The 27,084-nt window shown below is 37.9% G+C and overlaps 1 protein-coding gene across 1 annotated transcript; it reads right to left on the bottom strand.

Annotated features, from left to right (window-relative positions):
- Positions 1–910: 910 nt before the first annotated feature.
- Positions 911–25,142, bottom strand: LOC117911981 (UTP--glucose-1-phosphate uridylyltransferase). Its single transcript, XM_034826379.1, has 21 exons — positions 25,029–25,142; positions 24,883–24,932; positions 24,463–24,552; positions 23,644–23,734; positions 23,080–23,140; positions 22,920–22,997; positions 22,777–22,827; positions 22,599–22,672; positions 10,076–10,148; positions 9,926–9,983; positions 9,732–9,778; positions 9,590–9,655; positions 5,118–5,150; positions 4,205–4,257; positions 4,055–4,130; positions 3,875–3,931; positions 3,702–3,785; positions 3,523–3,621; positions 3,329–3,439; positions 1,210–1,275; positions 911–1,122 (listed from the first exon to the last, which is right to left on the bottom strand). Exons 1-21 carry the CDS (start codon positions 25,079–25,081, stop codon positions 1,096–1,098), a joined length of 1,398 nt encoding a protein of 465 aa, XP_034682270.1. The 5' UTR covers positions 25,082–25,142; the 3' UTR covers positions 911–1,095.
- Positions 25,143–27,084: the final 1,942 nt, after the last annotated feature.

Raw genomic sequence — 27,084 nt, 5'->3', positions numbered from 1 at the left:
TTAATTTATTAAATAATAAGTATTAAGTTTTACCAAATAAAGAGGCTTATCAAGTAATTTGGCTTTGATATGGAATGGGGTGATGGCTGACAGTAACGTTCATTCATTTAAGGTGACTAGATTTCCGATCCTCAACTAAATCAAACTAATATACATGGCCTACGAGCAAGGTTTTTTGGATCTATCGGGCTAGGACACCGCATATATAACAAGGATGCTCTAAGCTTTTAGATTAATTAACAACTTAGCAATCATAGTAATTGATGCATCCTATCATCGACTTCAACCAATAGGTTTTTTCCTCACAAAGTTAACGAGGATTATAACGCAAGCTGCAAGGGGACTAACACCTCGTGGTTGAAGTCGGGGTCAATCCAAGTACCGAGGAGATGCCGCATAGCGTCAAGAAGACGGCTTTTCGACAACTCACATGCCTTGAATCTTCAATTCTCTTAATCGTCTTTCAGGAAATTTTTCTAGGGATCCCTACAGTGCTAGACCTCTAATGGCCCAGCTTATTGTCATCGAAGCTGTCAATTACCAAAACCTGCTCCTAACCTACCTTTTAGAAGTCTAATTTTCATACACTCACTCGGGCCATCTTCTATTAGATTTCTTTCATATGTTCTCGCAGAGAATGACCATAAGGCTAAATAAACACAATCTGTTAGGTAGCTCCCGAGAGCAAGCAGGCTGAGCTCCACATAAAAAAAAGGCCCCAAAGATATCCAGTGGCCTAGTCAGAAGGAACACGGGGCTAACAGCCCACCCGGGCACCTTCTCAAAATCAATGCTTTCAGTCCAGCAAGACCCACGCACCTCATTTAAAGGCACCACCATTCCATATTTTAGTTTTGTTTCACTGGACTTCATCTAATTACTGGTGGAGTTCCACCATTCTCACAAAATATTTCCCAGTCAGCAAAAAGATTGCCATTAAAACTTGCAATATTTCAAATAAGAGTGTCATTGCAAACAAAATGGTCCTCTTATTCTATCAAATACTTAATGTGCATCGCACGATCAAAATAGGACCCGTTACAGTGTTTTTAGATGTGTACACTCTCCAAGACAAATTTAAGACAAACAGTTTCCTTAGATGTCCTGAGGACCATTGATCACCTGAAAATCATAATAATATAGTGAGCGCAGATAAAACGATAACCTGTGGTTAAAATGAAGGACCTGGTTTCCAGCAACATTGATCACCTTGTTTGCAACTACAGCTCCATTGGGTATTTCCAATTTCACCCCAGCCTTAGCTTCAATAGTCACCTTCCCCTTTAAGAAAGAAAATTGACATAGAAGTAAAGGTCAAACACAAACAGTTTTACCAAAGAGAACAAAATACAGAGATACTCAGTAATATTATAAATATTAGTAAACAGAGCTGTCAGAAGAAACATATGAATTTATTTACAACCAAGTAAACACCCCAACTTACAAAAATTTGTTTCAAACATGAAATAGGTATAATTTGAAATCATATGCTTTTGCAATATCCATCAGTGTGCATCAATATGAAATTGTATGTTTCTGTGATATCTATCAATAACAGCTCAAGAATAAAAGCAAGAAAGGTTTTTTCCCCCTTTCTTCTTTTTATCATTTTTTTTTCTGTTCTTTTTTTAAATTTTTATACTTCAATTCTCAATTTTTTTTTTTTTTAGCTCAAACAAGAATAAAAAAAGGGGAAAATTGACAAGCTACAACAAGAGGAGAAAAAAAATGTACATGGTTTAAACAGTGAAAGCCAACACAACTACAAGGGGCAGTGAGATTTCTGGTTTGTGAAGGTGATGGTTTTGTGATCATCATCTACACCCAAACTATCCTAGATTGGGCTTTTGATTAGCTAATAAGTTCAATTTGTGTAATGTAAGAGTTTATAAGATCCTATTACCAATTAAGCTTTGTAACCTTGTTCTTAATTGTAGGGATAAAAGAGAAGATATGAACAGATTATAACTTAAAAGTTCAAACAATTTGACTCAGGTCTGTTGTATGTTTCCAAAACAGTTACTTGGGTGGGAAGAAGAAGCAAACAAAGTCAGTAGTGTGGTCTAGAAGTACAAGGAGAATGTTACGGAACTTATCGATTGAAATAAAATAAAACAAAATAATTGGAAAAAACCTCGGAAACTAGTAGCCTGAGAGATAATTAAAGAATTTTTTTAAGCAAATAAAGATGAGAAAAAAAAGGCTTGAGAAACATCAAAAAGGGAGAGATCTATGGGAATCATAACTCTGTTGAGTGCTCCCTAGTTGTTTCCCAAAGTTCTCCAAAGAAAAGAAAAAGAATGTTTTCCAAAGTCCCCCAATTGCTCCCCTAAATTTTTGAAAGCATTCTTCCCAGTTTGTAAAACATATTCCTGTAAAATAACATTTCACCACCTAAAATAAGTTTCCTGGCAAAAAAGCACCAACCATGTTAATGAAAGTCATATAGTAAAAAATGAAAAATGAAAAAAGAAAAAATAAAGATTCTCATCAGAATTTAGCACCCAGTTTTTTTTTTTTTTTTTGGTAAATATATTAAAGTTATCATTGATCAATCAGTTCAGTTTTTATAACATTTTATAGAAATCAATAATTATTCTAATAGTAATATTAGTATGAAGTTTTGGTCGGACTCAGACAAAAATTTGCAAGTAACCTTGGTGACATGAAGATATATAGAGGCAAATCAACCATACAATCAAGCAACTTCAAAGTTTCTACATCAATTATTTTGATCAACAATATGCATCTCTGACATTGGTCTCATCAATCAAAATCTGACAAGAAGGAATCCTATCTTAACAAACATAGCAAGTGTCCATCGCATATGCCTTCAGTCAACGGAACTCAATTGTAGAATTAAATTGCAAGTTAGACTGCATTGTAATCTTTATCAATGTTTGGGCTATAGGTCCAATTTCAAACAAAATATAACATTAAATTCAACCCCAACACTTAAAAGAATCAGATACCTAGTAACTCATTCAGGCTGAAGAATTTTACTTCCATATATTAGAATTTTTTAAATTGGAAAATACAAGGACAAATCCAATTCCTAAAACTAAATTCAGGATTTTGATAGCATTTCATACTATGGAGATCTCTTTGCAACATAAATCTTCAAACTGGTATTGTTACCACCAAAACCTTATGAGAACACTAGCTAATATACACCCCGCTGGTCATCAGCTAAAATGTCTAGGATCCTCTGAAGTTAAATCCCACATTCTATCAACAAATTGTGCAACCAAATCTATTTGGATCTTGCAGATAAAACTTCAAAGAAATGAGTAACAGAAAAGGCAACAGTATTATATTTAATAGTCACCTTCCCCTTGAGAATAACACCAGACCCAAACCATACATCACCAGCTACCTTAAGACTATCCAGCTCAATGATACTAGGGATTGACTTGAATCGACTCAAGAAGTTGCCAACCTGTTATAGAAATTAAGCAATTAGAAATATCATCAAAATAGCCAGCCATCTAACAGCACTCAGTAGCTGCAACAAATGTTCACCTTCTTAAATTCAGGCCCCAACTCAATAACAGGATTTTCAGGATTCTTTCTAGCTTTGTTTCGGACAACAAATCCATCAGATAAGGTGTAAAGATCAGACTGTGAAATAAGATAAAAGTGTTAGGAAAGCCTGAAATTATTATCCAACTTCCTAAGACAGCCATCAGAAAGAGGACAACCTGGACAAGAAGCAAATCCGAAGTTGCCTTCACAGGAAGAAAACGGGAGCGGGGAACATTGATACCAATAGCATTATCGAAGAACTGGTTGACATAATATAGAGATAAAAAGTGAAAAGGAGCATCTCAACATTTTAAAACATATTAAGAATGATGTTATGCATGATGGGTACCCTAATTGCTGCACCAGCCGCGGTTTCCAACTGAAGAACTTTGATACCATCCACTTCCTGTCAAAGTATTAAATTTCATCCCTAAGTAGCCATAACATGGGAAAAATAAAAATTATAGAAAATAAATAAATAAATCAGCATTTTAGTACAGAGAACCTCCAAAGCAAGAGAAAGATGTACCTTGGGGTTTGGAATAATCTCCATCTTAAGTGCATCAGCTTCCACAAGCCTCTTAATTGCATTCAAGTTCACCCACCTGTATAATATGTGGTTAGTGGTTAGTATTTAATCCATGTGTATGTTAACAAAATTTAAGGCAACATGACTTACAAATTGTTTGTATTGAAAATTTTGAACTTCTCTATTGACTTGAATTCATTGACCTGGTTGAAACAAAAAAAGAGCATCAAAATATCAGATTAAAACTGGTCAAAGATATCCTATTGTCCATTAACACTGTCAAGTACGGCAACCTATGATGTCAAAGTTGTTCTGCTTGTCTAGGGAAAGAGGCGGTGCTGGTGCAGGATCCCACACCATGCTAATAGAGGCAAGTTCAGCAGGTCCAGCAGCCTCCATAAAATTGACTATGAAAAACTCAGTGTTGTTTAAGGTGCTTTGCTTGCATCCGTTAAGGCAAGAGAATATTATATCACCTCAAGTTTCTCATCTTGATATCTCGGAGATTCATCAGGACAGAAGTAATGAAGCAAGAACCTCTTAGCATAGAATTGAGGGAAGACTCTGATACTACACCCAATCAATTATATTTGAGATATTCGACATAAATTTTTTTAAGAATAAAAAAAAGAAAGTAAAAGAGAAAAAAGTTGGGGATCTTCTAAGATTCTCCTTTTATTGTGACTGGTTCTTATATTTTTCCCCTTTCCTGCTCATTGTATTTGTCATCATCTATGGTTAAGTTATCAGTACCGTTGAAATCTGAAAACAATCAATTCCCTAGCCTTTAGTCAACCCCTCTGTGTTGACTCAACTTGTTTGGGTGATAGGTGGCAATAAATGCATTCAGTTTCTCAACTTATCCAATTGATCTCATCTAGCTCATCATCATTGATATCAACAAACTCATCATTGTTTTTTGATATTCTTATGTACTAATCAGGATTTTTTTTTTTTTTTTATAATTTTTGGAGCAAGTAGCTTCTAGAATGAAATTAAAATAGCAAAGGAGGAAAATTAAAATCAAAATGAAAACAGGTGGAAAAAATAGAAAATAACTTACATGTTCATCTGGGACCTGTGCAATTTCCAGGAGCTGCATTGCACAAGAAGGAAGTGTCATCTAGAGTTTTTTACTTATTAAAGATTAGAAAACAATTGTAAGTATATAAATAATACAAATTAGAAGCAAAGAGAAGTTGTATCATCTAACCTATCAAAAAAAAAAAAAAGGAAAGTTGAATCATCCATTAACTAAATCAGAGTTGCTACCAAAACTAATCACTCCACATTGTTCAGATGAAAAATATCCTTATTCCATAATAACAAGATACCAGATTAAATATAAATGACTGATCTAACTGCATAATGATAAGAATAGATCACAAGCCACAACCTCACTAAGACCATCTCCAGTGATATTCTAATCAGTCCATACAGTACAAAAGGTAAACATGTTTGAACAATAAAAAATAAAAAAGAAGTTAACACATGTTGTAAAATTGATATCTGGATTCAGTGGGGTTGGGTGGACAAGATAAGAGTATGGCAAAAGTGAGATTGAACCATAACAATTTGGATACTCTAGAAACTAATAGCCCATTTGCTGCTTTCTAAACCTGTATTGCAAAGTTAAAGCCGCATTTACATGGGGATTCACTGTCAGGAGTGGCAGCAAGTCAAGTTTTGAGACATCTGACATATGAAGGCATTCCTCTTCAGTTGACTTCTTAAGGCACTAACAGAATTTTCTGGTTAATGACAAAAGTTTCTTAGTGCTTTACTGTGATCCCAACCCCAAGCCAAAACACCAAATATGAAAAAAAAAAACAAAAATAGAAAAATAAAGAACATGTGGAAAGAGATGAGAAATCTAGCAAGAAAATATGGAACTATAGATTATTTATTCTTTGGAGAGTAAGATGGTGGTACAACCATAAGTCTTAGTCCAAGTCTTTTGAAGAAAGATAGGCAATGGTGGAGATTCTGCCAGTGTGGATTTCAATTAAATCCTTCTTACATAGGGTGAATGTTGGAGGAGCCACTTTCCTGAAAAAGGTCACCTGGAAAGCTGCAGTCTTATCCAAATTTTCCTTCTTTGTATGGAATGTGTGTACTTATAAAAGACTACTGTTAAATCCCAGCAAGTCATACCCCTACAAATATTTACCTTTGCCAGACTATGCATGGTTGACTGAAAATAGGTGGACCATTTATTCATTCATCACCCCATTTAGAAGTATCTGGTAAAAAAAATCTGGGAAAAAATCATGTTGAGTTTAAATGAAGCAATTTTTATTGGAATCTGTGATGTTTCCATATTATTAATTTGGTGATTTTTTGGTGCTCTTCTAGAAATAAATGCAGCAAAGCAGAATAAGTTACCATGGAAGTGTAGCAACCTACCAGGTGTCATGTTAGTACGTGTGAGAGTAACAGGATTTCAACAAGCAATTAGTCAACATAAATGACATCTTTCAAAGAGCTCAATAAATAATCAACCAAAATCTCACCCATTATCTGATTAAGAAATAAGAGCTTTATCTGTGCTTAAATACTAGCACTTAGTAGATTGTAATTTTCTTTTAATAGTGATTTGAAAAATTCATGAATGCTATTCCTTAATTTTTTTTCCCTCACTAACTATTATGGTTAATGAAATTCATTTAGAGGCTACCAAAGAGCCAAAGCATAGGCATAGAAGGATGCCTTTAGATTATCATAACTTTGACCAATGAAAGTTGAATTAGAGCATTGCTTCCAATCATTTCTCTCTATTCCTATATCTTTTGATTACTGTAATTTATTCTTCTCTTGCTTTTCTTCTGACCTCATTGCCCAGTAGAAAATAATTCATACTTCCTCATTTTATCTAAATGGTAACTTCATAGATATTCCACTCAGCATGGTTCCCAGTGACCTCCTTAATATGTAGGGCATGGTGCAAATGGATGCTATCACAACCAATTACCACTGGCTTTTCCAAAACAGGTTTTTCTCCAATCTATGTAAACAAGTGTTGACCGTTTACCTAGAAAGTAGTTTATGAAAACAGGTTAAACCAAGGTAATATTCTCTATATAAAGTTGTTTAAGCTATAGCATCTGCTTTATAGTTGAGAATTTAATACACACAGTTGAATGGATGTAGTCACTTAAGCTTGACCTGTTTCATAGCTATCAATACTGACAGTTACTACTCCCCATATGAATAACATTTCAATTATTATTAACAGATTACCTCCTCCCAAAAGGCATAAGAGGATATCATTAGACTCCTTTTGAACTACACAATAGTATCAAACTATTGAAACATCTTTACCACCAAAAAAAAAAAATCATGTGAATACAAACTACAGATTATCTATTTCATCACTAGCATTCTCTAAGATATCATTTAACAGTATCATAACTTAGATGAAAAATGTATGGTTTTTTTTTTTTTTTTTTCCTTTTTTCTTTTCATAAGTAAGAGAATGTATTAAAAAGCGCTTAAAGCGCACAAGAGTATATAGGACATATACAAAGTGCACTTGACAAAAAAAACAGGAGAGAGGGAACATACAAAAAAATACCCCCTACCTCATCCAAGCTCCAACCAATCTATGAAATCAACCATATGCATCTACCCACCGCCTATATACACCCTACCTACATAAAGAAATTGTTAACGAAAATAATTTTTAGCTTTTGATAAGACAATTCCTCACATTCAAAAAAATCTCTCATTTCTTTCCTTCCAAATCATCTAGAAAATACAAGGAGCGGCTCTCCAAGGCATAATACGTCTTCTATCTACAAAAGAGTCATGTCACTCTAGGAGAGTCTCCCTAATCAACTCAGATAAAACCCATCGAATACCAAAAACAGAGAACACTAACTCTCATAAAATTCTCGTCTTATCACAATGAAGAAGGATATGATCAATGGACTCTAACTCCTCTTTACACAATGCACACCTATTAGCTAATGCCCACCCTCTTCTTTGAAGTTGACCCAACGTCAAAAGCTTTCCCCAACAAGCCTCCCACGTAAAGAAACTCTCCTTCAAAGGACTCTACAAGTTCCAAATTATTTTTAAAAGGAAAGGGATGGTATAATTTGTTTCCAACAAAACGTAAAGCCCTCTTACAGAGAAGACCCCTTTGTTATCTTCCTTCCACACTACTCTATCCTCCTCCCTCTTCACTGTCTGTCCTTAGGGCTTAGAAAGGAACCACTCCATGACACCCAACTCCGAATCATTCAGACTCCTAACAAAATGAAAGTTTCAATTTCCTCCTTCCTCACTTGGCCCCTAAGAATCAGCTACCCATGCCTCCTTCAAATCAAAAAGGGCAAACAAGGACAAAAAAGTCTCACATAAGGGTTTCTCACCACACCATTTGTCTTTCCAAAACTTCACTCTACTCCCATTACCCACTGCAAAGGAAATCTTTGTATTAAAAAAATCCCACTACTTCCCAATCTCTTTCCAAACCCCAACCCCATAGAGCTCTATCACCACTCCCAACCTCCAACCCCCTTCTTCCTCCCCAAACTTTCCCTTTATGATTTTCTTCCACGACGAATCACTTTCACTAGAGAAGCCCCAACACCATTTGCAAAAAAGGGCCTTATTCGGCAAAGAAAGAGAGCGAACGCCTAGTCCTCCTTTTGATTTTGCTTTACAAATGGAAGACCACTTGACTAAGTGCATTTTGTTCTCTAAGGCCCCTCCCCCCCATAGAAAATCCCTTTGAATCTTCTCTAATCTCAACCTTGCAATTTTTGGGATGGTGAACATGGACATAAAATAGATTGGTAAAATGGGTCAGGTACTACGAAGTAAAGTGAGTCATCCCCCTTTTAAGAGGTGTTGTCTCTTCCATAACGAAAGCCTCTTACGAAACCGTTCCTCTACCCCATACCAAGCCGCCACAAACTTGTATGAGGCCCCTAGGGGAAGCCTTAGGTAAGAAGATGGCAGCTTTCCCACCTTGCACTCAATTTCACAAGCCAAATCTTCCACAGTGTCCACCTTCCCCACTTGAATCATCTCACTCTTCTCCAAGTTAATCTTCAACCCCGACATGGCTTCAAACCACATGAGTAGCCAACACAAGAAAGTCACTTAATCCTAAGAGGCCTCACAAAAAAACAATGGTGTCATCAACAAAAAGGAGATGAGAGATCTCCTCACCCCCACCCTCTCTTCTCCCAACCTTGAACTCCGAAATAAAACCACCATCCAACCTTTCGAGAGCAATCTACTAAGGGCCTCCATAGCAATCACAAACAAGTAGGGGGAGATAGGGTCCCCTTGTCTCAATCCCCTCGAGCTTTGAAAAAATGTAGGGTCGCAATTTACAAATATTAAGACCACAAACAGATTATACAACTTGTGTTTAAAGATTTAAACTAATCCTATGTATGAAAGTTTTAAGGATATTAGGTTCAACAGAGGCCTATGAAGAAAGACATCTGCTACACTTATCCAGAAACAAAATAGAATAATATAGAGGAACAATACTACTAGTGAATGATAACCACATACCTGAACCTTCCCTTCATAAGAAATGAGGGTACCACCCTTCACATCAGCCAAGGTTTTGGGTGTCACCTGCAAAAAGATGAAGACATAGAAATAGTTTTGAAGTGTTAAAGTCAGACTGATAGCATAATCATCTTTTCAGTACCTCCATACAGTATTCGTTCTTGTTTTTGATCAAATGATTTAAGATTTCTATAACATTAAGTCAAGGATCGCAACTGCCAAAAAACTAGCTGCTCGCACAATATCATTCTAAATAAGCCAAGCATAAAACCACAGAACAGTAAAAACCTACAAGCTAGAAAAACATGTCGCCAGTAAAAACCATAATGAGGATACTCAGGTCAACCACAGCACCCAAGTTATCTGAATTGGCGACAAAGACATACTCCTTGCCCTGTAAAAGTAAAAACAATGAAAACAAGGAAGTTTTAGGGCATTCTCAATATAAAAGTTAGCAATAATCATAAACTGCACTGCAGTGCCAACCTGTGACAATAATTTTTCAAGCTTGCCACTGTTCATCAAGGCTGGGAACACATCACCATGCCCAGGAGGGTACCTTCATATGCATACAGAATTGAAAAGAATAAAATCTGGTCAATTATATAGCCAAAACATCATGGAAATAGAAAAATGTCTAAATAGAATAAGCCAAGCTGCAGAGTTTTCTTGAATCAGAAGAGTAACTAGTGATGGAATCCAAATTGTGTTTATGGACACTATTAAAATTCTCTAAATCATTTAAAATTACATAAAAGAATCTAACATAATTTTAAAACATAACTGGAGGTAAAACATAACTGGGTGCAACAAATGCCTAAGGCTTCAAAGTTTCCTTGCGTTGTGGTGGAATAATGTGATGGAAGTTTAAACCATTTATATGAGTTCGTTCAATTTGCGTTTTTAGGACCACACTTATATCGATCGCTCATTGTCTTGTCAATTTGAGTTTAAGTTTTCAAGTTAGGACCGTACCTATATCAATCGATCATTGTCTTATCAGTATGAGTTTGAGTTTTCGGGACCACACCCATATTGATTGGTCATTGTCACGTCAATTCAATTTGTGTTTTCGGGAATGCACCTATATTGATCAATCATTCATCTTGTTAGTTTAGTTTTCGGGACCGCACCTATATCGATCATCTTCCTACCAGTTTGTGTTTAGTTCGAGTTGGGATTGCACCTATATCGATCGGTCATTCATCGTCATGTCACTTTGAGTTTTTGGGACCACACTTATATCGATCGGTCATTGTCATATCAGTTAAGTTTGAGTTTTTGGGGTCGTACCTATATCGATCGGTCATCTTCCTATCAGTTTGTGTTCAGTCCGAGTCAGGACCGCACCTATATCAACCTGTCATTCATATTGTCATTCATCGTCTTGTCAGTTTGAGTTTGAGTTTTTGGGGTCGTACCTATATCGATCGACCATCTTCCTGTCAGTTTGTGTTTAGTTTGAGTTGGGATCGCATCTATATCGATCAGTTATTCTCTTGTCAGTTCAGTTTGAGTTTTTCAGGACCGCACCTATATTTTTTTTTTTTTTTTGATAAGTAAACAGGATATGCATTAGAAAAGGCTAATCGCCACAAAGCATACAGGGAGTATACAAGACGGCAAAAGCCTCAAAAAGAGAAAAAGGACCAAAGAGAACTACCTCCCCTTAAGTGGAAGCTATCCACTCCAAAAAACCTATAAGGGAGAAAGACTCCTCACCTAAATACACTTTGGCCCAACTCCACAAATTACAGACAAAAGAATTCTTTAATCTCTGAATATTCAACACACCCCCCCTAAAGGCTAACCTATTCCTCTCCTTCCAAACCGTCCAAAAAATACATAACGGAATGGATTTCCAAATCTTTTTCCTTTTCTTCCCTACAAATGAGCCCCTCCAAGAGATAAGAGTCTCCTTTACAGTTTTTGGAATGACCCACTTAACATCTATCAACCCAAAAATAATATCCCATAGGACTCTAGTCACTATACAGTGTAAAAGAATATGATTTACATTCTCTTCTTCACAACCACACAAAAAACAACAGTTTGGGAGTTGCACCCTTCTTAGCTGTAGTCTATCCAAAGTAAGCACCTTCCCCCACGTAGCCTCCCAAGCAAAAAAACATACTTTGGTTGACACCCTATCCACCCATATTCTCCTTGCGAGAAATATTGTGGTATTAGGCTTGTCTAGCAACCTGTAAGCTTCTTTGACTCTGAACAGACCTTTTCTTCCCTGCCTCCACATAACTGAATCATCCTCCATGGAGGGCCTATGACCCCTCAAAGTATGAAGCAGCTCCCCAACCATATCCAACTCCCAATCATTGAAGTCCCTCACAAAGACAAGATTCCAATCTCCTTGGCCCGAATCCTGATCCCACATCTCCTCAATCGTAGCATCCCTATGCACGGCAAGGACAAAAAGATGATTGAAACATTGGGACAACGGAGTGTCAGTGCACCATCTATCTTTCCAAAATTTGATTTTGGAACCCTTCCCAACTTTAAAAGCCAAGTTTTCCCAGCACCAATCCGCTTCTTTCATAATCTCCTTCCAGACCCCAACACCAACCGCCCCAATAGCCCTCTTTGACCTCCAACCATAAACCTCTTGCCCATATTTCGAAATGATCACTTGTTTCCAAAGATTATCCTCTTCACAAGCAAACCTCCAAATCCACTTGCCCAGCAGGGCTCTATTCAGAGTGGCTATTCTCCTTATTCCTAGCCCTCCCTTGTGTTTTTCTGTGCAGACCGCATCCCAATTAACCAAGTGAACTTTTCCCTCCAAGTTTCCTCCCCCCCATAGGAAATCTCTTTGGGTTTTCTCCACTCTCTTAGCAACAGACTTCGGCATTCGGAAAATAGACATTTGGTAAATTGGCATGCTAGCCAAGGTACTTTTTATGAGAGTGATCCTCCCCCCTTTGGAGATGTACTGTCTTTTCCACAGTGCAAGTCTCCTCTTGACCCTCTCTTCCACTCCATCCCACATTGAGGAAGCCCTAGTGGGAACCCCTAAGGGAAGGCCTAAATAATGAGAGGGCAAAGACCCTACCCTGCACCCTAACTCAGCTGCCAACTCAAGAATTTCCTCCACTCTCCAACTAGAATAATTTCACTTTTGGCTAGATTAATTCGAAGACCCGAAGCCGCTTCAAACCAAAAGAGTATCCAGCTTAGGTGAGAAACTTGCTCTTTGCTTGCCTCACAAAACACAATCGTGTCATCAGCAAAGAATAGGTGGGAGATATTCAAGGAGGTTCTACTACCACCCCGAATGTTGCATCCTGAAAGACATCCCCCCTCCACCGCTCTCCGGATAAGGACGTCCAGAACTTCCATTCCCATAACAAAAAGGTAAGGAGATAGAGGATCCCCTTGACGAAGCCCTCTAGTGCTAGGGAAGAACCCAGCTGGCACTCCATTGACAAGAATAGAGAATTTAGCAGAGGACACGCAGCTCCACATCCATCCCACCCACTTGGTCCCAAAGCCCATTTTTTGAAGGACTTTCATTAAAAAATTCCAATTGATACTGTCATAAGCTTTTTCTATATCCAATTTGCAAATAAGGCCCTTTTCTTTTCTCTTCTGCCACGAATCTATCACCTCATTAGCAATTAAAGACGCATCCAAAATTTGTCTTCCCATTACAAAGGCATTCTGAGCATTAGAGACCACCTTGCCAATCACTTTTTTGAGCCTATTAGCTAAGACTTTAGCCAAAAGTTTATAGAGCCCCCCCAACAGGCTGATAGGCCTAAAGTCTCCAAGATCCTCAGCCCCGCTTTTCTTAGGTATCAACACCAGGAAAGTGTTATTAAGGCTCCTAACAAAGGAGTTATGCTCATGAAATTCTTTAAACATCTCCATGATCTCCTCTTTGGCAAAATCCCAAGCATTTTGCCAAAAGGCTACAGTAAAACCATCCGGGCCAGGGGCTTTATCCCCATTCATCTCCATCAGCGCCGAGTGAATCTCAATCTCTGCAAATGGGATTTCCAGACTCTCTGCTTCTTGCTGGCTGATGCAACCCACCTGAACTCTACCAATATCCACCTGCCAGCCCATATCTTCAGTGAGCAGCTGTTGAAACGAATTCACCACTCCTTCTCTCACCTCCTGCTCCTCTACTAGCCACTCCCCATTAACCTTAATTCTGTCCATAGCGTTGTTTCTTCGATGAGCACTAGCCATTCTATGGAAGAACCTCGTATTTCTATCCCCCTCCCTTAACCAAATCTCCCTTGAATGCTGTCTCCAATGTGCTTCCTCCAACATGACCCATTTCTTAAAGGAATCTTTAGCTTCCTTTTTTAACTCAGCTTCCTCCACAGTCAAGATTCTCTCACTTTCCACCCGGTCCCAAAAATCTACTTGTTGTAAGGCTGAAGCTTTATTAGTTTCCAGCCTCCCAAACACCTCTTTGTGCCACACTTTCAGCTTCTTTTTAATTTCTTTCATTTTAACAGCCAGCCTATAACTAGCGCTACCCCTGATATCAATTCCTTGCCACCAGGTTCTAACAATATCATTAAACCCCTCAACCTTAAGCCACATATTTTCGAATCTAAACGGTGTTGGGCCTCTTCTTATTCCACCCCCCTCTTAACACAATTGGAAAATGATCAGAAATTGGTCGAGACAACCTGCCCTGAGTAACTCCACTAAACTGATCTAACCAGCTGGGGGAAACTAAAAATCTGTCTAGTCTCGCCCACGCCTGATTATTGAGCCCCCCATTCCATGTGAACTCTCCCCCCTGAAGGGGCAGGTCCACCAGCTCAAGATCGTCCACAGTCTCTGCAAATCTCCGCATGACTGAGCTGATTCTTCTTTGGCTGCTCCTTTCTTGCTGAAACAGAGTGATATTAAAATCCCCACCGAGACACCAGGGATCATCCCAAAGGCCTCTTATTGCCCCAAGTTCTTCCCACATACCCTCCCTTTCCACTTTGGTAAAGGGACCATACACTCCCGTAAAAACCCAAGTAGCCCCATTTTCTATGGTCTTGAATCTACAAGACAAAGAAAACTGACCCTCCTCCCAATCCAAGATGTCCAAAACCCGCTTGTCCCAACATATCAAAATGCCACCCGCAGCCCCTTCCGCATTTAGGGCTCTCCAGTCTAAGAATCTCCCCGAACCCAAACTTCTCACAATACCCTCCGACATCACCTGAATCTTGGTTTCTTGAATACACATTAGATCCACCCTCTGTTTCCTTATATAGTTCTTAATAATTTTCCTCTTAGAGCTGTCATTAGCTCCCCTCACATTCCAGCTTATAATCTTCAGCTTCATTGAGCAACTATCAACTGATTCCCTTTGCCCTGAGAAGGACCTTTCTGCTTAATCCCCCCCTCGTAATTAACAGAACATTCCAGCCTCTTTAGCTCCCTTTCAAACTTGGACTTTTCCAAAAGTTCTTTGCTGTGAATCTTTTCCCGCCTCTTTCTGATCTTAATCAGAAAATTCAATATCTCCTTTTCCAGCCCCTCCGTAGAGAATCCCAAAAATTGACTAAATTTTGCTAGACTACATTCCTCCCATAGATCCTCTTTCTCATTTTCGGTTTCTTGAGAACCAGAGACATCAGTGTTCTCCTCCTTGCCCCTAACCTTGTCTCTGGTTTTGTTGTCCTCTCCCAACTTCCAGGATTCATTGTCATTCTCCACGTTCCCCTCATAAACTGTTAACCAAGTTGACATGTTCCCCCTTAATTCCTCCACAATTCCCCCTGGGCGATCGAAAGACTCCCCCTCCGGAGCCCAATCAGAATTAGAAAAGAGAAGAAGAGGAGCTCCCATAACCCGTTGTCCTTTAGAATGGGAAAACGGGACATACCTTTTAGCTTCCTCTTCCAACTCTCAATCAGTCTTTGACAAGCCATCATCCCTCTGTCCCCTTCTAGCCTCCTCTGGCATCCAGCTCGTCACAGGATCCTCTGAAATGGGTTCTTTTCTGGATCTAAAACGGCCCAAAAGTCCATCCTTCTCTAAGGGAACAGTTGGGCCCTCCCTTACCAGGCCTTCCACCTCAACTTCATGATAGCAGCCCAGATCAGCAGCCCGATTACTAAACGATGGGTCTGCCTCTGAATCACCAGCCACCTTTGATTTATTCTTTAACTTTCGGCCCAAAGGCCCGTCTATTTTGGACAACCCTCCCTCTTTCTCCAATTCATTAAGGCCCATACTTGGGTCACATGCAATCGACCCAGCCACTCTACCATCTGAACAGACCCCATCCCAAATCACCGGACCATGGACCTGGGTCCTGGGCCCTAGACCCGGCCCATTCTCTTGCAAAACACTCCCATCATCTGGCAAGTGCAGCTCCTCGTTTCCCGCGACTACCAATTCCTTCCCCACGCGCTTCCCCGCGCGTGAATGCGACTCACCCCTGACCTCAGTTCTCCTTCTATTATCCGACGCAGAGGATAGCCGTCTCACCATTGGCCTAATCTCCCACTACAATGCCATAGTGTATACCTCTTCCTCTACCTCAATTTCTAACATACTTGGTCTAAAATCTCCTCTTATTTTGACCAATATTCTAGCCCATTGAATCTCCCCCATCGACCTTGTGCGCTCGTCAATATCTACAAATCCCCCACATTCCTCCCCTATTTTCTTCAGAACCCCCGGGCTCCAAAGAGAAATTGGAAGACCGAAGATTTTAACCCAAGCTTCCTATTCCATCTCCTTCTCTACCCAACATCCCATCTTTGGATTCCATGGATCCAACTCTAAATGGGCTCCTCCTATCAGTCTGCTCCCCGAGGAGACCACTCGGTGTGCTGATTACTACTCAAAAAGTGCTATTTGATAGCTTCTAATTAATCCTTTTAAGCACTTTTGAGTAGTAGTTAGTGTCTTTTAACCCAATTAGCATGTTAAGGCCCCTTTCAATCAATACTAATCAAATTGTGTAAGTTTTGGTGTTTTTGTTAGTATTTTGATCACCAAAGCATTATGAGATTGAGGAGAGTTATATGGAATCCTTGGCAAGCAATGGGAAGCTTAGAGGCATGAAGAATCAGAGCCTTGAAGCTCTTATGCCATAAGCAAAGTGGAAATGCAAAGGGGAAGCAAAGAGGATTCAGCCGTGGAGCACTCTTGATGACAGTCACTGCAGCTAGTTTTGGAGCACTTCCTGATGTCCAAATTATGCATACAATATGTCATTTGAAAGCTTGGGAAGTCAACAATCCAATGCCTCAAACCGTGTGCAATTTGGATCTGAAATGAGGAAGCTACAGCCATTGGAAGATAACTGCTCCAAGCTGAAGGAAGGAAGGCTTCAGAAAAGTGCTGCGAAATCACCATGTTGTTGCGAAGTGATTTCGCAGCCTTTTTGCACAGTGCTATGGAGTTCCCCTGAAGCTTCACGCCGCGATGGAAGACAAACACCTCAAGTTGGAAGTTCACTTTGCAAAGGTGTTGAAGCAGCTGGCTGCTATGAAGGAATTTCGCAGCTCCTCTTGTGCACCTGCGAAATTCCGCAGACCTCATCTTTCACCTGCGAAGTGGTCCTTAGTGCTTCCTGATATTTGTAACCGACTCTTGGAGATATTTTTCATTATATTTTTGTTGCCTAAATGCCTAAATTCTCCTTGTAAGTCACCAATGATAGTTTTCCTTAGCTTTTAAGTTGGGAATTTGGCAAAATATCAGGGTAATAGCTATCATTGTGATTTTTGGTATAAAGGGAGCCCGAGGAGCCTGTTCTGAGGGTGTTCTGGTTGTTGAACCTTTTGTAAGTTCCAAAGAAAGAAATACAAAGAGCTTTAGCTCTTCACTACCTTACCTTCTCTCTTTGTATTTTAATATTTTTACTAAGTTATGCACTCTCTGAGGAATCTTCCCCAGAGAATGAGTAGCTAAACCTTTTAGTTCCTTGGAGTTAAGGTTGCCGGGAAAGGTTTCAAGTGCAAGAATCAGAAGCTTTGTGGTTTCAGCTATGAATGAAGAGTAAGTGTGTCCCGTGAATGGTTTCTAATGTTTTTAGTTAACTTAAAACACCTTGGAGTCACCTGGGCCAACACTTGGTAAGGCAAGTGATCTTCACCCATGGAGATGCACTAGTTTACCCCTTGCGAGCCTTTGGTAGGTGACTTGAAGGTAGGTTTTTCTAGAATAGCCAACACTTGGTAAGCTTTTGGACTCTTAGGAGACATCCATTAGTTACCTCTTGCGAGCTTTTGACGGATAATCCAAGGTTAAAGATCACCTTGAATGGTAAAAGCTAAGTGAGAGGCTTGAACCATTGCAAGTTGCATCAGTGAGAGAATTAAAGCTGAAATCCAATTGAGGGATGCATTTATGCAGCACCTGTTAGAGAATTGACTTAGTGTTAAGTCTCTAATGTGAGTAATTGAACCAAGTGACCGGAGCTATGCTTTTGCATGAGAAACCTCCCCTGTATACCTGAATCTCCAAGGAATGCTTTTCTTCTTAAGTTATTTTCATCACTTGTTGTGTTGTTAATCTAAGTCCAAACCTTTTTCAACCAAAGTTGTGCTTTATTTCTTAAACTAATCTTGAAATGAAACAACACCAATTCACTTTGAATTGGTATCATTTTTTACTTGAGTGTCCTTCCCAGTGGAACGATCCTAGAGCCACTATGCTATAGTAGCTTTGTATTTGCTACCCTAGTTCATGGTGTTATAGGTTATAAATATTGTTGATTACTCTCGCCATCAAGGAGCACCAGCTGGACATGAACCCGCTGAGACACCAATTAGGCATGAATCATGTGCCTCACTAAGATCTTCAAACTCCAACAGAGCCTTACCTCGTTCCAGCTTGGCCAGCCCTAGCTTGCCTTTTAGGCCCCAAGACTTTGCCTAGAGACTTCCCAACCTCTCCAGGTCGTCTTCTTCCCTTTTGTTGGACCACCTTGCGACAAAGCAGTGCTCCAGCTTCTGTAGATTGCCAGCAATCTCCTCCTTGGTGACCTTCATCTTGACTGCGTTTAAGCCATCCCGATTTGATCTCGTAACTGCTTCTACATATGATTTCGCCGGAATAAATTTTCCGACAGTCCTTACCTCCTGCAGATCTGTCCTTCTACCAACTATCTCTTCCATTTGACGTACCATCTCCGCCATAGCCGTCCATCCTCTTTTATCTCTCCTTCCTCTCGGTAAGACGATGCAATACCATTTTCGATCCAGATCCACAACCTCCAACCTTAGGAAACCACCCGCTCTGTTGAAACCCCGAACCAATGTATACAGTTTGCCTCTATCTTTCCACTCCTTTTCCCATCTCCCTTCTTTCTCGTCTCGTATACAGTGGTTTAGTCCCTCCTTAAAGAGCCCTAAGCTTTCCAGCCCTAATCGAACCCATGACGCTACCCCCCGCTTCTTCTCCACGATGCGAATCTGGCTTTTCCCTTTCCTAACCTCCAGGGCAAGCTCGAAGGTCTTGGATTCCACCGTGAAGCTTCGCGTTCGTCTCGCCTCGCCGTTCTCATCGTCGTCGCCGGCACACGCGCTCTCACGCTCCCTCGCTCCCTCTCTCTCTCTCTCTCGTCCTCTCTCTCTCTCTCTTATTAGTTCAATTCGAGTTTTTCGGGACTACACCTATATCGATCAATCATTCATCTTGTCAATTTGAGTTTTCGAGTTGGGGCCGCACCTATATCGATCAATCATTCATTTTGTCAATTCAGTTAGAGTTTTGGGGTTGCACCTATATTGATCGGTCATTCATCTTGTCAGTGAATTTGAGTTTTCGGGACCACATCTATATCGATTGGTCATCTTCATGTCAGTTCTGCGTCAGTTTGGTTTCAGGACCGCACCTATATTGATCGGTCATCTTTTTGTTAGTTATTTTGAGTTTTTCGAGACCGTACCTATATCAATCAGTCATTGTCTTATCAGTTTGAATTTGAGTTTTTGGGACCGCACCTATATCAATCAGTCATAGATAATCGATCGATATAGGTGCAGTCCCAACTCGAAAACTCAAACTCAAACTAATAGGAAGATGGTCGATCGATATAGGTGCGACCCCAAAAACTCAAACTAACATGGACAATGACCGATCGATATAGGTACGACCCTAAAATCTCAAACTGAACTGACATGACAATGACCGATCGATATAGGTGCGGTCCCAAAAACTCAAACTAACAAAACAAATGATCGATCGATATAGGTGCGGCCTTGACTCGAACCAAATACAAACTGACAGGAAAATGACCGATTGATATAGGTGTAGCCCTAAAAACCCAAACTCTTCATAATTTAATAACAATACCAACAATAATAACTTATTTCCTAGAGTATGTTTAAATTAAGGATAAATTGCTTTTTTGATTACTTTTTCCAAAATAACCCTGAGTTTCTAGATGTTTCTTTGCTGAATAATTCCCATTTTTTACCATATTTAGGACAGTGATGGTTTGGAACGCAGACTAGATAATTGCTGGCTAATTTTTCACTCTGTTCAGCAGCTGTCTTGTCATTCTAGGAGGCAAAAGCAAAATTTGATGAGGAGTGAACAGGCAGATCGTCTTTTAACTGTAATTCATCTCCAATACTGACTGGTTTCCATGCTCCATAACAGCAATTAAGCTATTGTACACGTGTCACACTTTCCAATCTGGATGGCTAGAATCTTGGCATATCTCATCCCAAATCAGGAAAAAGGTTAGAAATTAGGAGTGCCTATCTTCACTTGCATTTAGAATTGAATAGTGTTGATGATCAATATCCACCAGCAGCACCAGGATCCATGGCTATGTGGTATGTTCCATGGCATCCTACTATTTTAATGTCACTTGCGATCAACTCCCTCAATGCTTCTGGGTAATCCTGCTCTATGAAATGGTGGCTACCTAGCAGGGATCCCCACTTCTCAAGTGGATGCCTGGCCCCAGGTTGATGCCCATGTTCTTGATGACCATCATGATGGTTCTTACAGAGGAAAGCTTCCTCCTGAGGGGCCTCCCCTGGAGGAGAACATCCTGATGCTTAGATGTCTACCCAGACTAGAAGTAGAGTCCAAGGGTTCGTACCAACTAAAATGCACCTGGGTGTTTAGCTCAACTTCTTAACATCTAGGCATTAAAAGAATTTGAGGCTCTTGGTTCAGTGGCTAAAGTTGGAGGCACATCAGGCCACACATAGAGATCACACTTTTTTGTTCAGTTTAGCCCATATCGCACCTTTCTTACAGGTTACTTGATAAGAAATTTCCCCACACAGTTATTGTTATGCTTGCAGCTCATCAGGGCCTTGGTGTGCCTACCACAGCTTCCCACTATAGGACCAATTTTTATTGAAATTGTACTGGTGGAAAAATAATTCAAGAAGTATGATAAGCAGAGGAAACTAGAAGGCATCATATTATGCTTAGTTGTGAGAACAGAGCATACCATGCCAATAGAAAAATAACTCAAAAAGTGTAATATAGAGAAGAAACTATATGACTGTGCTTAGCCATGAGAATGAGTATATCGACCCACATACTGGTGTAGACCACATGGAAAAGGTATAATGTATATAGTTGTTTTAAGATTTTAAAACTGGCTTTATAGGTAAAAATAGAGATCTTTTGTTATATTAATTATTTCCCTGCCTTTTTTTTTTTTTTTTGATAGGTAAAGAGAAATTGTATGTATAGAAAAAGAGATGACAAAAACAGCGCCCCCAAGTATTACACAGCAAAAGCCTAAAGCCTCACCCCAAAGGAAGTATACAAGAATTATTTCCTTGCTTTTTAAGCAATATAGCTTTTTTTTTGTTAAATTAGATATTCACAATATATATCCATATATGTCCTCATGGGGTGAATCAGGAGTCCTTTTGAGTAGAAGCCTCATTATATATGTTTATATTATTGTCAATCGGGAGATGATTATTCAGTCAACAAATAAAAAACCCATTTTAGAATTCTTTCAGATTTCTACCCTTTTTCCATTTTTATTTTTTTCTGAGTTGCACTAATTGTAGCAAAATAGAAACTTTAAAGCTACACCTTGATTGACAATGGTAAAGGTCATGGTGGCAGACAAAATCAGTACTTAAAATCAAGGATGGCTAAGTGAGGCATACAATTGGAGGTTTGTTATATGTAGTGCAAATGCAACAACAAGAACAGTGATTCAGTAAGGCAACTACAAACCCTTGGACATACCAGAAGTTAATCTTCAAGATGAAGTTTTCAAAAGATAAGAAAATATGATTGTCGACAAATACATATGTAAGAATATAGAAATATGCAAAAATATGATTGTACACTCTACATCAATACAAACATAAATACAAAAACATCACTCTACACTCTGCATGACTTAGGTGCATTTGTATGTAGGAAACTAAGTATGCAATCATCCTCACAAGGAGGTAAATTGCAGAGCACTACTTTCAAATTTTCTAAAGGGAATTCACATGGTTTGATAGTCATAGAACAACATGGAAGTGCAGGTCTAACAAAGTTTTCCAGTTCATAGATTAGACAAGTCCCTAATTTCATCCAAGGATGACATAAAATAAAAATAAAAAGAAAAAAGGAAAAATCATAACTATGTGAACTAAAAAGAAGGATTAAAGTCAGATTTACCAATGTTTAGCAATTCAATAAGTAACAAAGCCCCATTGATTTCATTAATGAAGGACAGTGTTAAAAACTTGTGAAATTTCAAGGGTTTTAGATAATGATTCCACTTCTCAGCAGATTTCAAATATATAAAGAGGCAAAAGAAATGCATTGGCTTTCTTTGGCAGACACTAGCACATTAAAATTGACATGGACATGAAAAGACCTAGAATATCTACCCTAATAAGAACTACTCAGTATGGCAAACATAGATGCTAACAACTAGAAAATCATAAAAGCGGAATAATAAAACCAGAAAGATAAATCAACTTAATTGCTCAAAAAATGATTTATCATCAGCACCAATTCATATGGCTTAAAACAAAAAATAGTGCTATAATTCATCAGCCAAACAATTGTACTAAGCATCTCATACCACCCATCTTTTCCAGTATTTCCTTTGGACGGCAGTGGGCTAAAGTCATCAACAACCACACGAGGGTACTGGCTCTGTACAAATCAAAGGAAAAACTAGATTGAATTATAAAAATATAGGTCTTCAAATAAATTCCAACAACAGAAGGTATAGCAGCATATCAAGCATTACTACAAACCTGATTAAAAGTATGGATCTCAATGTTTGATTTCTCATATTTTTGTACAATCTACATTGGACAAGATTAACTAATCAGGATTCAAGTATGAAAGAATGAAGAATGCATATAAAAGAACAGAAGTGAACACAAAGCACAAGTACCTTCAGCGTATCATCATGTGTGTTGAATGAATTCATCAGAAGCAGAGGAACTTTGCACCCATACTTGTTGTTGAGATTCTATAAATGATTGAAAGGATGAGTTGCAAGCTAACATGGAACTACAAAAAACAGAGCATAATAGAAAAGGGAAAAAAAGAACCTCAATCTGTATGACAATTAAATCAAGAAATGTCAATCCATTGCGAACTTCTATTACCGATCTGCATCACCCAAAAAAGGGTAAGTTAAAGGCTATAATTATGGGAATGAGTCATGGCAAGAAGGCATGATAAGACAAAAAATGAAAGCACTGTCATGCACAGGAACACTCATTGGCTTGATTATTTGAGGTTCTTTTGGTCCCCTTGTTTAAAGGCAAACTTCAAAACAATCAAACAAGTATCCAGTTTTTATTTCTAAATTACTAATCCAAAAATCTCATTCTTCATCTCCATGAGTAGCAGACTTCCTCAATTCCAAAATCTTGTTAACAAAATTTAACATGTTGCACCCATCAAATCTATACAAGATGAAAGTTTTAACAATATCAATCTGCACAAAGCATATAAACAACAAAAAAAGAGTTACAACAAGCATTGCAATAAGAGAGATATAAATCAAATTCAATGTACCGAATGACATGTTTCTTTCAGGTGGAGAAGATAAGCAATTTATAAGAAATAGTAAAGATTAAAAGAATGTTGAGGATGGATAAAATCCGTACTTGGGACCAGTACAACCCATTGTTGTTCCCAACCCTCCATTGAGCTTTAACACAACAAGTTTGTCCAAAAGCTTCTTGGTTTCAACTGAATCTGCATTATTTAAGATGATTGTAAATTCCAACTCAGAGTGCCATCAGACCAGATTAGATAACATAAAAATAAACACAAAATAAAAACCATTGTTTTAAAACATTTTATTTGACAGGAGTATCATTCACTACCAATCAGTCCCTTTCCCTGTTTAGACAGACACCCATATCGGTTTCACCTTCTCTTCAAGATTGAAAGTGTCTCACTGTTATGTCTTGGAAGATATAAAAGATCTTATATTATTGTGCTTTTAAATCTCATAAAATGATTTCTTTCACAAATTTTTTTGTACTTCCTAATCACATTTTCTAGATAAACATCCAACCATATAAAAATAACCACTAACTAAAAACCATTTGACTGGACAAGATAGGTGATTCCATGTCAACCAGTCCCTTTCCTGTTTGGACTGATACAAAGCCACTTGACCTGCTCAATTATTAAAATATAAGTGTGGGTGATGGTAAAAGAGATCTCACAGTCATGCTTCTAAATCACATTAGATGACCCTTTATTTATTTTTTTCACTTTCTAATCACATTTTTGTCATTTCTATGTGATTTTATTATTATTATTATTATTTTACTATGTATTGCATCTTAGTTCAGAGTCTTCAGACGAAGAATCAGGGTTTAATAAAACATTTTTTTTTTTTGATAAGTAAAAATAAAAAAAATAAAAAAATTGAGATGGTTGATAAATTGAACCGAGACAAATGAGATGGTTACCTTCAGGAGTGGGTGCTAAAGTATCATAAGGAACCACCACTTCATCAGTAGGAGTCTTGATCTTGCTCCATTCAATGTGCTGCGCTTCACCACTTCACAAATGCAAAATACCACAAGAACCAAACAATCAGTAGAAATACCAAAATTAACTTCCTGTTTGGTTGATCAGAAAGTGCACTAAACCAAAGAAAATTCAAATCTCCGAATCCAATAGATCTTTCAGTATCCCGAACCACAATTAAAAGTCTTATATTTCCGGAACACATACCAACAAAAACCACAATTTGAAAAAAGAAAAACAAAATATTTTCTTTACTATTCCTCCCTTTCCTCAGCAAGCAAACAAAGGAAAAACAACCAAAGAAGAAACTTTTGAGTCAAATAATTTCAATCCGAAAAATTTGAAGAAACTGAATTCACCACTGAGATAGCGAGAGACGAGGTTAATGAATCCGGATTTCTCATTCTCGCTGCAAACAAAAACATAAAAATCAAAATCAAAATCAAGAACCAAAAAACCGAGATCTAAAGATCTCATCCATTTGAAAGAAAAATAGTGAAAGTACCTGATCTGATCAAGACCAGCCACTGCAGAGCGGAGCTGAGAGAGCTTCTCCATTGTAGATGGGATCTAGAGAGAACGAGAGAGCGAAATGGGTTCGGGTGGTGACGAAAGTGTGATAACGTTTTGTTTTATAGCATATTATTATTATATATATTTGGTCTTATTCTATTTCATGTGTTTTTTTCTGCGTTGTATAAATTTTAGAAAGCGATTGTCTGTAAGTGACGCGTGTGGTATTACGAATCGACGGAGTGACACCCACAGATCCGTTTAAAAGGGTAAGGGTGAAGAAAGAATATGCCGGAGAATATCACGGGCCCACGTCCAAACTCAGATTACGACGGCGTCGTTTGCACGCAACGTCTCCTTTCTTTGGGGTTACAAGTCGCACGCCACCGGTATCCCGCCACGTGGGTGCCACGTCAAAACAGGAGCACATTCTATTACCGTTAGTTTTAGGTGTTAGGCAATTAGTCTCTCTTAAGTTCTGACACGTTTCCATAATAAGACCTCAGGCCATTATGCTAAAATAATTTTTAATTTAACAAATGGCTCCGATGCGAAAGTGCCACCTATGCACTTCGCTCTCATTTATTTCTACCTTGATCTAACTTTATACCTAATCTTAACTCTATGGATTATATGCTCATCTACCAATTTAATTTTTTTATTATTATTTCTTTAACAATGAAAATCGAAAGTTGATTGATATTTTTTAAATATCTTAGGTGTTTTTTCTTAACCACAATGTAACTGGAAAAAAACAAAAAGTAAAAATATAAATATTAATAAAAAAAATCACCTTTTATTACTTTATATTAAAATTTATATCTATATTCACCTTATCGTTTTAAACATTCATCATATTTTCACATCCAATTTAAAATACTAATCATATTAACCTATTCACCTAAGAAATTTTAATATACCTAAATTACTCTCCTCAATATTCTCTTTTATATCTACCTTTTCAATTTGTTTCCTCCCCGTTAACAAACCCTAAAGGCTTGTTTGTTAATGAAAAAAATATTTAAAATAAGCCCAAAGCTAATTCTTAACATATTTATATCATATGAGGGCTTATGTTTTGTATAAATTTTGATAAAAATTTATGGTAAAGATAGTTAAAAAAAAAAAAAAAAAAAGTAGTTAGGAGTATTTTAAAAGTGAGAGATTTCGAAAAAGTTGAAGAGAAATGAAAAAAAAAATGAAACAATTTCATTGTGTCGAAACCATTATTTTAAAATTTGGACCAGACCAACCGATCCGAACTGTTGACCAATGAACTTTTCTGTTTGGTCCATCTTAATGAACCGTTTTATGGTTAAACCGACATTAAACCGTTCAAACCGAAGATTGAACCGTTGAACCAGACAAACCGTCTGATTTTTTACAAACCGGCTAGATCTTAATTGGTACAAATATTTGTTTACTATTAAAAGGCCCATTATCCATCAAGCCCATTCCACGCCCACTACCTTTAAAACTAAAACTAATTATAAGCCCATATTTGATCCAAGTCACTAGGTCCAATCCAATGACAAGAAATGCTTATAAAACTTATATTTGGGTCATGTCTCCAACCTAATTTGCTGGCAAGTTTGGCTTACAAGGGTTGTTGCAAGGTATTTATAGAGCACTCAAAATTTCTGTGCTTCCGATGTAGGATTGGGATTGATTAGAAGCAAAACATTGCTTTTTGGAGGGTTGGACACACGAATCTCTTAAATATTAAAGTTTAAAGTTTTTGAACCATTGAGCATTGCACCATATTTATTAAATGAGGTTGTTAAAATATATATATATATATATATATATATAATATATATATATATATATATATAATAAGAATCTAAGCTTAATGTTTTTATTTCAAATTTTTACCACATAAAATCTTAAAGAACTGTAAATATTTAAATTCCTATTTATTTTTATAATAATAATATGATAATAATTATAAAAAATAATATAAATTTATTAATAAAATAATTTTAAAACAATAAAATAATAAAAATACAAAGAAAAAAAGATAAAATTAAATATTATAAATTTTTTCA

This window comes from Vitis riparia, chromosome 4 (assembly GCF_004353265.1).
Source record: "Vitis riparia cultivar Riparia Gloire de Montpellier isolate 1030 chromosome 4, EGFV_Vit.rip_1.0, whole genome shotgun sequence".
Classification (NCBI taxonomy): domain Eukaryota; kingdom Viridiplantae; phylum Streptophyta; class Magnoliopsida; order Vitales; family Vitaceae; genus Vitis; species Vitis riparia.
This window is presented reverse-complemented; position numbering and strand designations above follow the sequence as displayed.

Excerpts from the sequence above, each read along its gene's own strand:
- LOC117911981 (XM_034826379.1), bottom strand. The coding sequence starts at position 25,081 with ATGGAGAAGCTCTCTCAGCTCCGCTCTGCAGTGGCTGGTCTTGATCAG. Across the intron at positions 24,553-24,882 it reads CGTCTCTCGCTATCTCAGTG|GTGAAGCGCAGCACATTGAA; the intron begins GTGAATTCAGTT and ends ATTTGTGAAGTG. Across the intron at positions 3,932-4,054 it reads AGATTATTCCAAACCCCAAG|GAAGTGGATGGTATCAAAGT; the intron begins GTACATCTTTCT and ends ATACTTTGACAG.